The sequence below is a fragment of the Salvelinus namaycush genome, chromosome 13 (assembly GCF_016432855.1).
Source record: "Salvelinus namaycush isolate Seneca chromosome 13, SaNama_1.0, whole genome shotgun sequence".
Taxonomy (NCBI): Eukaryota; Metazoa; Chordata; class Actinopteri; order Salmoniformes; family Salmonidae; genus Salvelinus; species Salvelinus namaycush.
In genome coordinates, this window is record NC_052319.1 from 24459192 (window position 1) to 24472850 (window position 13659).

Here is a 13659-nt window from a genome sequence, read left to right on the forward strand (position 1 = left end):
TCCAGAGTTTCTCTGTGGAGATGGGAGAACCTTCCAGAAGGACAACCATCTCTGCAAAACTCCACCAATCAGGCCTTTATGGTAGAGTGGCCAGACGGAAGCCCCTCCTCAGTAAAAGGCACATGACAGGCCGCCAAAAAGGCACCTGAAGGACTTTCAGACCATGAGAAACAAGATTCTCTGGTCTGATGAAACCAAGATTGAACTCTTTGGCCTGAATGCCAAGCATCACGTCTGGAGGAAACCTGGCACCACCCCTACAGTAAAGCATGGAGGTGGCAGCATCATGCTGTGGGGATGTTTTTCAGAGGAAGAGACTGGGAGACTAGTCAGGATCGAGGGAAAGATGAGCGGAGCAAAGTACAGAGAGATCCTTGATGAAAACCTGCTCCAGAGCGCTCAGACTGGGGCGAATAGTCACCTTCCAACAGGACAACGACCCTAAACACACAGCCAAGAAAACGCAGGAATGGCTTTGGGACAAGTCTCTGAATGTCCTTGAGTGGCCCAGCCAGAGCCCGGACTTGAACCCGATCGAACATCTCTGGAGAAACCTGAAAATAGCTGTGCAGCAATGTTCCCCATCCAACCTGACAGAGCTTGAGAGGATCTGCAGAAGAATGGGAGAAACTACCATACATTTGTGCCAAGCTTGTAACGTCATACCCAAGACTACTCAAGGCTGTAATCACTGTAAAAGGGGCTTCAAAAAGTACTAAGTAAAGGGTCTGAATACTTATGTAAATCTGATTCCAGTTTTTTATATATATATTTATAAAAAAGTTTTTGGCTTTGTCATTATGGGGTATTGTGTAGATTGATGAGGGGCAAAAGAAAGATTGAATCAATTTTAGAATAAGGCTGTAACAAAACAAAATGTAGAAAAAGTAAAGGGGTCTGAATAATTTCCGAATGCACTGTATGTCGATGTTCTCAGGACCTTTTCAAGTGTTCGAAATGAAAGTGTATTTCTAGTGATCAGGCTGGCAAAACAAGCGTCTTACCCGGTGGCCTTGGATGCGAGGGCAGAGCTGCGTGAGAGTCGAGCGTTGACCTCTATGATGCAGTACTCTAGAGAGCCAGGGTGAAGGGCGTACTGGATGTTACACTCCCCCACGATGCCCAAGTGACGCACTACCTTGATGGCCGTCTCACGCAGCATGTGGTACTCCTCATTGGACAGAGTCTGGCTGGGGGCCACCACAATAGAGTCACCTGGGGGGAGAGAGAGTGGACAAACAGACCAATGAGAAGATAGATTCTATGCATAGTCACTTTACAGATTACCTCGACTAACCTCTATCCCCGCTTGACTCGGTACCGGTGCCCCCTGTATATAGCCTTGTTATGGTTATGTCATTTTCTTGTGTTACTTAATTGTTTTTACTTTAGTTTATTTAGTAAATATTTTATTAACTCTATTGTTGGTTAAGGGCTTGTAAGTAAGCATTTCACGGTAAGATCTACACCTGTTGTATTCGGCACATGTAACAAATACAATTTGATTTAATTTGATTTGATTTAGAGTGGAAAGAATGTGTATGTGGGTGTCTGTCTGTCAAAATCAAATCAAATTGTATTTGTCACATGCTTTGTAAACAACAGGTGAAGGCTAACAGTGAAATGCTGACTTACGGACCCTTCCCAACAATGCAGAGAGAAAAATGTAAAAAATAATAACACAAGGAACAAACATACAAAGAGTAAAGATAACTTGGCTATATTGAGGTAGATATGTACATACAGTTAAGGGTAAAGTGACTAGGCAACAGGATAGATAAACAGTAGCAGCAGCATATGTGATGAGTCAAGAGTTATTGCAAAAAGGGTCAATGCAGATAGTCTGGGTAGCTATTTGGTTAACTATTTAGTAGTCTTATGGGTCTGAGGTAGAAGCTGTTCAGGGTCCTGGTGGTTCCAGACTTGGTGCATCGGTACCGCTTGCCGTGCGGTAGCAGAGAGAACAGTGTATGACTTGGGTGGCTGGAGTCTGACAATTTTTAGGGTCTTCCTCTGACACCACCTGGTATAGAGGTCCTGGGTGTCAGGGAGCTCTGCCCCAGTGATTCCAAGCAGTTACCATACCAAGCGGTGATGCAGCCAGTCAAGATGCTCTCAATGTCGCAGCTGAATAACTTTTTGAGGATCTGAGGGCCCATGCCAAAACTTTTCAGCCTCCTGAGGGGGAAGAGGCGTTGTTGTGCCCTCTTCACGACTGTGTTGGTGTGTGTGGATCATGTTAAGTCCTTAGTGATGTGGACATCGAGGAACTTGAAGCTCTCGACCCGCTCCACTACAGCCCTGTCGATGTGGATGGGGGAGTGCTCTGCCCGGTTTCCTGTAGTCCACGATCAATTTCTTTGTCTTGCTGACGTTGAGGGAGAGGTTTTTGTCCTGGAACCGCACTGCCAGATCACTGACCTCCTCCTCGTCGTCTGTCTCGTCGTCTGTGTGTGGGTGTGCGTGCGTGCGTGCATGTGCTTGTAATACCTGTGTGAATGCCGAGGGGGTCAAAGTTCTCCATGTTGCAGACAGTGACACAGTTATTAGCGATGTCCCTGACTACTTCATACTCCACCTCTTTCCAACCCATCAGAGACTTCTCCACAAGGATCTGACAGCTCATCGCCAGGGCCTACACAAACACACACGTTTTCTAGTTCATAACTTTTTTAAACAATTTGCTACATTGTGACTGCCTGAACACAACCCAGCATTCATGATTAGGCTAACACTGAATTGATCTTTGACCTACTGAGTAGATTGAGTAGACGGTTTGCCATTCATATGCCCGGCCTAGCCAGCTTGTCAAAAAGATACATGCATAAGAGGCCTGAATGGGTCTTGTGTCCTCAACAAGTCTTTTGACCTACCTTCCGAGCGGTCTCCTCCAGCTTGTCCTTGTTGGCACAGAGTCCTGAGCCCAGTCCGCCCAGGGAATAGGCAGAACGTAGCATGACAGGGTAGCCTATCTGATCCGCTGCCTTCAGGGCATCTGCCACCTATAGGACAAACAACGTCCTTACATCACACTACACTATTCAACTCCGCTCTGCAACTTACCAGACTTGGGTTCAAATACTATTTGAAATAATTTAAAATTGTTTAGCTGTGCTTGACAGGCTTACCGGACCAATAGACAAGTCCTGGAACTCCAAATGCTACACATTTGGCACTCTAGGAAGGCTAATTCAAAATATTTCAAATAGTATTTGAGCCCGGGTCTGTACCTTACACCTATAAATGCCTACACCTGGGTTGAATCTCAAATTTCTTTCCTCATGTCCTTTCCGCCGTCCTCTCCTCACCTCTCTTTCACAAAAAGGGAAGCAAGGAGATGAGGAGGGTGGATGCAAGGAAAGAGGGAAGAATTTTGAGATCTACCCCTGATGTGAGGTTGAGAGCGAAAAACTAAATCAGAACATTGTTTTTGATGTGACTTGTGTTTGTCTAGAAGCCTCACCGTCTCCACAGCGAAGCTGGGAGCGATCTTCTCATTGATCTCGTTGAGCTTGTCAGCAAACAGCTGTCTGTCCTCAGTAGCCATAATGGACTCTACAGGGGTCCCCAACACCTTCACCCCATACTTCTGCAGTACCCCACTCTGGAACAGCTCCACTCCTACACAGACACACAGGGAAACATGCACACACGTGAGAGAGAGATGGGAGAATGCATGTGACTTCAGAGTGTAGGTGTAATAGTCAGATAGAAGGCACATATATTCACACACACACCTCCACCTTCACACTCACCACAGTTGGGAGCGGTCTGTCCTTCAACGGGTAGCAATATACCGCCACACACACACACACCACCCCCCCCCACCAGAGAATGTGAGCGAAGTCGAGCGGTCGGAAATCCCGCTCATCGCTCACAGAGCGGTGCACTGGCGCTCCACGTCCTTTCCAACCGCTCCACTAAAAACCACACCTCGCTCACAGGGGAAAAATACTGCCACTCCAAATTCGCTCCATTCATTAAAAGCACCATTTAACCAACACCCATCTATGTTTGTGACTACCTGGACCTACCACTTGGTTTTGAAGTACTGAAACCAAACCCTATGATGTCAATGAAAAGTGTTATAATAGACATGAAAAGGTGACCGTAAGAAGCGCTCATCATTTCACATAGGCTACATGTTGTATTAAAACAGCACATAAAACACTAAATAAGTCAGGAGAAGGAAAGAAAATGAATTGTTTTGGCTACATTATTAGCCTATTATTTCAAGGCTATAGCCGACAAAGAATTACATTGTGAAGCATTTGCGAGTGCAACACACTAGGCTGGCAGGAACACTAAACGCTCAGCATTTAAACAACATGTAGTTGTATTAAATAATTATAGTTTATAAATTGCGCATATAGGCTGTGACTTACTTAGAATTAAATAAAAATGAAACAAAGGCTTAATTAGGCTTAATGATTTGAATTTGGCTTAATGATTTGATTAGGCTTAATGATTTGAATTAGGCTTAAAGTGATTTGAATTCACTTTAAGAAACAGGAGTTTGGCCAGAGTCTGTAGCTTCAGGCTCATGCGATGGTGCCTGGAGAGCAGGCCAGCAGTGGAGAATATCCTCTCAGTGCTTACAGAGTTGCTTAGATTTTTTCTTTCTTGAGGTAGACCTAAAGTTTTTTAGGCAGAAAAACCCTATCAAAACCAAAAGCTCCTTGAAAGAGGTAATATGTCAGGCCTATTCGGCAGAAATCAATGATAGTCTATCGTATAGATAATAGAACCAAAATGAACGAAACTTAAGAGATTTGATTGCTCGTTTATAAATAATTTTGCTACAATGACACACTTAGCTAGCTACCCACCTTGCTCCTTTCTGTTAGCATGTGCACCTAATACACCATCATGCTTTTACGATATGTGTCTTTTCAGATTCCCAATGATTCTTTAGTTGTGGACACTACATCACCACTCACTCTTTCTCTTGGTCCTCATCTTGTTAACTCATCTTGATTTTGCACCTGTGTGTTTTATCAGTTTCTTTATGAAAATATTTAGTAAACTCCATGACAGTAGCTAAAGCAATGGGCTATAGCAGCACACAAGCAGCCTACAAATGCAAGCAGTGCCGGGCATGCCCTGAGCTCCTGAAGTGAAATGAGTGCTACTGGAGTGGAACTGGAGTGAAATTGGAGCGGGCGAGAAGGCCAACACTCCAGCTTTTGGGATACTCGCGCCGCGCTCCAGTCCAGTTCCGCTCACACACACACACACACACAAAAACACACACACCCCTAACTCACCACAGTTTAGAGCGGTCTGTCCTCCCATAGACAGCAGGATGCCGTCAGGTCGTTCGGTCTTAATGACCTCTGTGACGAACTGAGGCGTGACAGGCAGGAAGTAGACAGAGTCAGCCTGTTTAGTCCCCACCTCGTTGGTCTGCACCGATGCTATGTTCGGATTCATCAGCACCGTCCTCACGTTCTCCTCCTGGAACACACACGCACGCAAGGAGGGAAGACACACACAAACACAGAAATGTTGATGTTCGTTTTGACTGAAGACATTTGTGGAGATTGTCATACACACATAGCCTGGTTTAAGTTTGTATTCTCTGCTATCATGACAATGACTATAGGAGTTGGCTGTACTGCACAAACCAAGCTAAAAAACAAGTCAAATACAGTGTATTTGGAAAGTATTCAGACCCCTTGACTTATTCCATATTTTGTTAAGTTACAGCCTTATTCTAAAATGGATTAAATACATGTTTTTCCTCATCAAGCTACACAATACCCCATAATGACAAAGAGTAAACAGGTTTTTAGACATTTTCGCAAATCTATCAAAAAATAAAAAACAAATACCTTATTTACATAAGTATTCAGACCCTTTGCTATGAGACTCAAAATAAGTTTAGAACCACCACGACTCTTCCTAGAGCTGGCAGCCCAGCCAGACTGAGCAATCGGGGAGAAGGGCTTTGGTCAGTGAGGTGATCAAGAACCAGATGGTCTCTCTGACAAAACTCCAGAGTTTCTCTGTGAAGATGGGAGAACCTTCCAGAAGGACAACCATCTCTGCAGCACTCCACCAATCAGGCCTTTATTGTAGAGTGGCCAGATGGAAGCCACTCCTCAGTAAAAGGCACATGACAGCCCACTTGGAGTATGCCAAAAGGCACCTGAAGGACTCTTAGACCATGAGAAACAAGATTCTCTGGTCTGATGAAACCAAGATTGAACTCTTTGGCCTGAATGCCAAGCATCACGTCTGGAGGAAACCTGGCACCATCCCTATGGTGAAGCATGGTGGAGCCAGCGTCATGCCGTGGGGATGTTGTTCAGTGGCAGGGACAGGGAGACTAGTCAAGATCGAGGGAAAGATGAACGGAGCACAGTATAGAGAGATCCTTGATGAAAACCTGCTCCAGAGCACTCAAGACCTCAGACTGGGGCAAAGGTTCACCTTCCCACAGGACAATGACCCAAAGCACACAGCCAAGACAACGCAGGAGTGGCTTCGGGACAAGTCTCTGAATGTCCTTGAGCGGCCCAGCCAGAGCCCAGACTTGAACCTGAAAGAGACCTGAAAATAGCTGTGCAGCGACGCTCCCCAATCAACCTGACAGAGCTTGAGAGGATCTGCAGGGAAGAATGGGAGAAACCCCCCAAATACAGGTGTGCCATCCTTGTAGCATCATACCCAAGAAGACTCGCGGATGTAATCGCTGCCAAAGGTGCTTCAACAAAGTACTGACTAAAAGGTCTGAATACTTATGTATGTGATATTTCCTTTTTTAATATATTTGCAAAAATGTCTAAAAACCTGTTTTAGCTTTTTCATTATTGGGTGTAGATTGATGACGAAAAACAACTATTTAATCAATTTTAGAATACGGCTGTAACGTAACAAAATTTGGAAAAGTCAAGGGGTCTGAATACTTTCCGAATGCACATGTGAGCCTCTGCTTCTTTGTTTGTTGTAAGTAACTATTTTATTTTTTTGTAACTTTTGGACAATCTTGATCGGATCTGGTTCAGCCTCTCCTGACTGGCTCGCCTAGGCCCTCTCACCTTCATGGCTTTGACGGCCTGTGATCCAGAGTAGTCAAACTCCCCAGCCTGACCAATGGACAGACCTCCAGATCCCAGCACCAGCACCTTGGAAACCTGCATTAAGAAAAACACAATGACACATCAATAATACAGTATTTGCAGCGCTTGACTTGGGCAGGAGCTCACCGGAGCGGAGTACGGACACCTCAAATGTTCTACTGCTTGAGTTCCTGCACCTCTTATAAAATATTAGCTCAAAAGTATTGTGGAGCTCCTGCACCTAAATATAAACAGTACCCGCACTTCAAAATGATTAACGGTACCTATTTCAGTCCAAGTCAAGCACTGAGTATTAGTACATACATGTTAGTATGTGTATATACTGTACATCACCCTTAATTGGGGAGGATGTGGTAGCAGAGGATGGTTTCTAACTACAATGTGCCACCTCGCTTCGACGAGAAGAGGTCGTACGAAAGTTGGAAAAATGAACTGGGAATCTGGACACGCGTTACTAATCTGGACGCGAAAAAGCAAGCACTTGCGGTGGTATTATCGCTCGAGGGAAGAGCGAGAGATACAGCACTGGAAATATCCGTTGAGGATTTGAACAAGGATGACGGTATGGGAACTTTGATCACAGCACTGGATTCTGTATTTCTTAAAGAAGAGAAAGACCGTGCCTACGAGGCATATTCAAACTTTGACAGTGTTACGAGAGATATTTCGGTTGCAATGACGGACTACATCATTGATTTCGAACAGAGGTACAATAGAATGCGCAAGTACGACATGGTTCTCCCAGATGCAGTGTTAGGGTTCAAGTTGCTAGACACTGCTTGTCTAGATGGTAGGGAGAAACAGTTGGCTTTGACTGCTTGTACTGTGCTGACTTTTGCAAATATGAAGTCGGCACTAAAAATAATATTTGGTGAAAAGACGTCTGTCGCGCCAATAACAGATGGAATGCAAGTGAGTGACGCAGCATATTACACGGAGCAGCAGAGAAAAGGCGCCAACAAGTTACGTTCTCAAGACAACCAGAAGAGGGCGCCATTTCCCGGAACAAATCCTTTGGACAAATATGGAAGGAGATCGAAATGTGCAATTTGTCAAAGCACTTACCATTGGGTTAAAGACTGTCCTCATAAAAATGAACAAGTTAAACTAACAGAGGAAAATGTAAACACAGAGATAGAGCAGTGTAACATTACACTGTTTTCAAATGAATCTGATACTGAGATTTTTATAGTTGAATCCTTAGGATCTGCTGTGATTGATACTGCATGTACACGGACAGTGTGTGGTGCAAAATGGCTTGATAGCTATGTCACTGAACTAAATATGAAAGAAGTACAAAATATGATTGACACACCAAGCAAAAGAGCTTTCAAATTTGGAGATGGGAGAATTGTCCATTCTACCAAGAGAGTTAAGATACCAGCAAAAATTGGTCAGACTAAGTGTCACATTGAAACAGAGGTGGTCCCTACAGATATCCCCTTACTATTAAGCAAAGCTTCCCTCAAGAAGGCAGAGGCTGTACTAGACATAAAAAATGACAAGGCAGTGATGTTTAAACAACCAGTGACTCTTGAACTTACTACCTCAGGCCACTATTGTGTAAACATTTTAGACAAAGACATCTCACAGAGTCCATGCAAAAATTAGATTCTGACTGACACAGAGCACATGGAGATTCTGACAGTCACAGAGAACATGAGCACTAAAGAAAAACACAAAGTATTGCAAAAGCTTTACAAACAGTTTGGACATGATACAGTTGACAGACTTCAGAAGTTACTCAGCAGTTCAGGAAATAACGATGATGAGAAGTACGAAACTGGAAACAAAGTGTACTACAAACGAGTTGACTGTCAAGAGTGGAAAGGACCGGGAGTAGTCATTGGTCAAGATGGTGTGGTGATATTTGTGAGGCACGAAGGCATGATTGTCAGGGTGCATCACTCAAGATTGCGGAAAGTAAATGATCAACAAGATAGAGGGGCTGTAGCTGAGAATCAGTCTCCTAATGAAAATGACAAAAAGGACACAGTAACAGACACAAACCTACCAGATGTCACATCCAATGATATGGACACTGAAACTGACACAGGAAATGGAGCAGAGACCTTCAACCATGCCACAGGTAATACTGTTGAGCGTTCAAATGAGGAAAACATTCAACAACAGGCACATGTGTTAAGAGAACATGGTTGTTCCAATCTGAAAACAGGACAAACTGTTAAATACACGGACAGAGAAAGTGGTATTCCACATACAGCAACCGTCATTGGACGAGCAGGAAAAGTAAAACACAAGAACTGGTACAACTTGCAGTACTCTGAACCAGCTACACTTTCTGGTACAACAGGGTCAGCTGACCTGTCAATTGTAGATAATATCAGAATTGAATCAATGGAAAATCGAGAAAAACAGAATGACATTCAAAATGATGATGTACTTGAAACAAAGGACGTGTCATTTGACTCAGCTAAGCTAGATGAGCTCAGTAATTGGAGGAAAAATGGAGTGTTTGAGGAAGTCAAAGACATTGGCCAAAAGTGCGTCTCAACAAGGTGGGTGTGTACACTTAAAGAATCATTAACTGGAATAGTGCCCAAAGCACGTCTAGTGGCTAGAGGTTTTGAGGAGCTGGCTGCTAAAGAACTCCCAAAAGACTCACCGACATGCGCCCCAGTCACTCAGATTGCTGATGTCAGTGATCTGCCAGAAAAAATGGAAACTTAATTCCATAGACATCAAATCTGGATTTTTGCAGGGAACAGAGCTGTCAAGGGACATTCACATCCGACCTCCGCCTGAAGCTAAAAGCGAAGGAACACTGTGGAAACTAAAAAAGTGTGTGTATGGACTGGCAGATGGATCACTCTACTGGTACAACAAAGTCAAGGCAACAATGCTGAATACAGGTGGAAAAATGTCACAAGTGGATCCTGCAGTCTTCTATTGGCTTGATCAAGACTGCAATGTGACTGGAGTACTTGCCTGTCATGTTGATGACTTTATCTGGGTTGGCTCAGAGACCTTTGCTTCAACTGTGATTCCACACCTCAAAGCTGTTTTCTAGGTTGGCCGTGAGGAGCATGATCATACATTTTTGTTATGTTGGCATAGAGTTTATTACAGTTGATGGCAAAATACTGATGCAACAGGAGAGCTATATCAAGAATCTTCAACCCATCCACATGGATTCTTCAAGAGCCGTACAAAGGAATTCCCCTCTATGTGGAATTGAAGCTGATAAATTGAGGTCAATGATAGGACAAATTTTATGGGTTGATAGACAGAGTAGACCTGATGTAATGTTTGATGTTTGCAACTTGGCATCTAACACAAAACACACCACTGTACAAACCATTCATGAGGCAAACAAAGTTGTTCGTAATCTGAAATCACAACAAGTGATTTTAAAAGTTTCAGCATGTTGGATAAGATGACTTTGAAACTAGTTGTCTTCAGTGATGCTTCGCTAGGGAACCTTACAGATGGAGGCACACAAGGTGGACATCTAATCGTGTTAATGGGTGAAGGAGGAAGATTCTCACCTATCTGTTGGCAGTCAAAAAAGGATCACAAGGGTTGTCCGAAGCGGACTTGCTGGAGAAACCCTTGGTTTTGGGGATGGAGTTGACAATGCTATCTTTCTTGCAACTCTGTTCTCAGAGCTTACCACTGGTGAGACAAAACAGCACTTTCTACCTGTAGTTTGTGTCACTGACAACTACTTATTAGTTGATGCTGTGAAGTCAACCAAGTCTGTCACAGAGAAAAGACTCAGCATCAAGGAACTTATTCAAGCACAGAGAATCCAGCGGATTCTGTGGTTGACCACAAAGGAACAGCTTGCTGACTGTCTGACTAAAAAAGGAGCATACGGTCTTGTGCTCCTACAGGCTCTCGCTCCTACAGGCTCTCAGTAATGGAAAGTGGCAGCTTGAGTAATACAAATAAAAACTGTCACACAACCCATTTGTAATGGGGATCTTGAATAATACTTGGACATTTAATTATGTTGTTGATGTTTTATTTGTCTTTAAAGAAAAGGGGGAGATTATTAAGTTCATGTTTTAAGTATCCCTATATTTCTGTTATTACGGGTCTATCACTCAGTCAAGAGTGCGCATGCGCATGAAGTCTAGTGGTTGTTGGACCTAGCCTGGAGTGTAATGGCTACCTTGTAGTGTGTTCATATAGTATAGTAAACTTTGTTTAACTGGAACCTTGTCGTTGTGTCATTTCGAGTTAACAGGATGCGTTTATGGTAATAGTGGAACGGAATCAGTGGAATGCTATCAAATACATGGTTTCCACTTGCTCCGTTCCAGCCATTATTATGAGCCGTTCCTCACCTATGACCCTGGCGTTTCAAGCGCCATGCTCTTACCAACTGAGCCACAAAGTAGAATCGCACATGAAAAATGCATACAGATTTTTGGCCCTCTATCTTAATGAAGTAGAATGATTTCTTTCATTAGTTAGTATCTTACCTGAGTCCTAGGTGGGATAGCAGGCTTCTTGGGCATGACTGACACAATGTTGGCCTCCTTCCCATTCTTTATCAGGGATATGAACGCATCAAATAGGAACTGCAAAAAAGACAGTGAAAATTAACTATGAATCACAGAAAGGATAGTTTTGTCTGAATTCTACTGTGGACTGTCCATCCTACGCAGGAAAAAGTATTTCCTGCGTACTTAACTAGCCAAGGCACAACAGGGACTTATAATGGATGCAGTGGTGTTTTGCAGTGATCAATAGTTTAATTGTATCCGTTTGTAGAGCAGCTTTACCTCAGTGTCTGTAGGTCCTCCTTTAGCTTCTGGGTGGAACTGAGCCGTGAAGACTGGCTTGGTGTCGTGCATGATGCCCTGGGACACAACAAGAAGATAAAGTTTTGAATGACTAAGTTTGTTGTAAAACAAACATAGCTATAAACTTAGGTAGAAGTTCACTTCATCTTTCTTTAACCAGTATAGTCCATCCATTCGGTAACAATGTTTGTTTTCAAGAGAGTACGGAGCTAAGACAAATAAATACAACTGAACCTAATCATTCAAAACAATTATGCTGTAGCTATCACAAAACCCAAGAGTGCGTTTTGTGTCGTCAGTGGCCTATGCTCCCTGAAGAGTGATGGGCCCCCTAAGTAAGTAATTAAGAACACAAAGCAGACTTCGTTGGTTCCGTCGTTGGCGTTAACAAACAGCGGGCTCCATCCAGGTGGTAGAGAGGTGCTGTCAATGCCGTAACCGTGGTTCTGGGCTGTGATGAAGGCCTGGCCCGTCATCACGTTGAGTACAGGCTGGTTCTGACCTCTGGAGAACAATAAACATAATTACAAATTATATGTAGTTACATCTTAGTAGCCACAGACTTAGAGGGCCAGTTTCCCAGACCAAGATGAAATCTACTCCTACACTAAAAATAATGCTAAATAGAGTATCTCCATTGAAAGTGCTTTTTAGTCCAGAATTAGTCTTAATCTAGGTCCAGGAAATCAGCCTATAGAGTTCTAATATCTCTTCAATTCCCCTAAGGTAGAGGGTTAACTTCAACAGAGCAAGACCCTAATGATGAAAGAATCAGCTGGCAAGAAGGACACTAATACGTGTCCTGCAATTAGGGCTGCGGTGGTCATGGAATTGATCAGAGGGCCTTCAAAAGAGGGGCCGCAGGCCACCAGTTGCCCATCCCTGGGTTATAGGGACAATAGAGCCCTCAGTATCAGGCCATTAGCGACATGATGGTTGTTGGGTACGACCAACACATGTCCATTGAGTCAGAGGAGAACACTGACTCAACGGTCACATGGAATTTTAATGCGGTCATAACTAATGACTGTCGGTAATACGGTCACTGCAACAGCCCTACCTGCAATGCATGTGTAGTTTACCTGTTACCCATGGGCAGTTTGTAGGACTGGGCCCCTGCAGCCAGTGCTGTGATCTGGTTGCCCATACAGATACCAAAGACAGGCTGTGGCCGGTCACTCTCCAGGACCTAGGGATGAACAACACAGCCAGGGAGGTGGTAGGATGAAGGGGAATAGACCAGAGGGAGAGCAATAATGAGAATAATGTAGTCGTATGAAACCACTTTCAAACTAGTTTACAACAAATCAAAAGGCGGCAAGCACTCGCTAATAAAGTATGACTCAGATGTATTTTGAGCAATCACAACACAAACGTTGCTCTGTAGTCCAATGGGCAGCTGGTACCTTGAGGATGTTTTGGATGAAATTCCATCTGGCAATGCTAACATCTTTTATCATGGTAACACTTCACACCTAAATGGTTTTATAAGTCCTTTGTAAACTGTTCTCTTCATCTAATTCTCTTCCCTCTGTAGTGCAATGGGCAGCTGGTAATGTTACCTTGCGGACGTTCTGTATGAGGTCTCCTGCCAGAGAGGGATCCCCAGGGCCGTTGGAGATGAACAGGCCATCGTACTCCAGACTCATCAGGTCCTGGTTCCAGGGCACCAGATGGACCTCAGCACCACGCTACAGCATACAGACAGAGAGACACTTATTATCATCAATTCTATTCATGCTGCTGTTAGTGACTACCCCAGGGTCAGTATTTATGGTACTCTAAAATAACATCTTTCA

The 13659-nt window shown here is 43.8% G+C and overlaps 1 protein-coding gene across 1 annotated transcript in view; it reads right to left on the reverse strand.

The window, feature by feature from the left end:
- cps1 (carbamoyl-phosphate synthase 1, mitochondrial) overlaps nt 1-13659 on the reverse strand; it is a 90713-nt gene that overhangs the window by 61052 nt on the left and 16002 nt on the right. The window contains exons 8-18 of the mRNA XM_039006527.1: nt 13423-13551; nt 12943-13049; nt 12223-12364; nt 11840-11917; nt 11537-11635; nt 7044-7139; nt 5268-5457; nt 3464-3621; nt 2874-3002; nt 2491-2635; nt 1005-1215 (exon numbers count right to left, since the gene is read on the reverse strand). Coding sequence (XP_038862455.1) covers nt 1005-1215; nt 2491-2635; nt 2874-3002; nt 3464-3621; nt 5268-5457; nt 7044-7139; nt 11537-11635; nt 11840-11917; nt 12223-12364; nt 12943-13049; nt 13423-13551 — 1484 coding nt within the window. The remainder of the gene's footprint in view (nt 1-1004; nt 1216-2490; nt 2636-2873; nt 3003-3463; nt 3622-5267; nt 5458-7043; nt 7140-11536; nt 11636-11839; nt 11918-12222; nt 12365-12942; nt 13050-13422; nt 13552-13659) is intronic.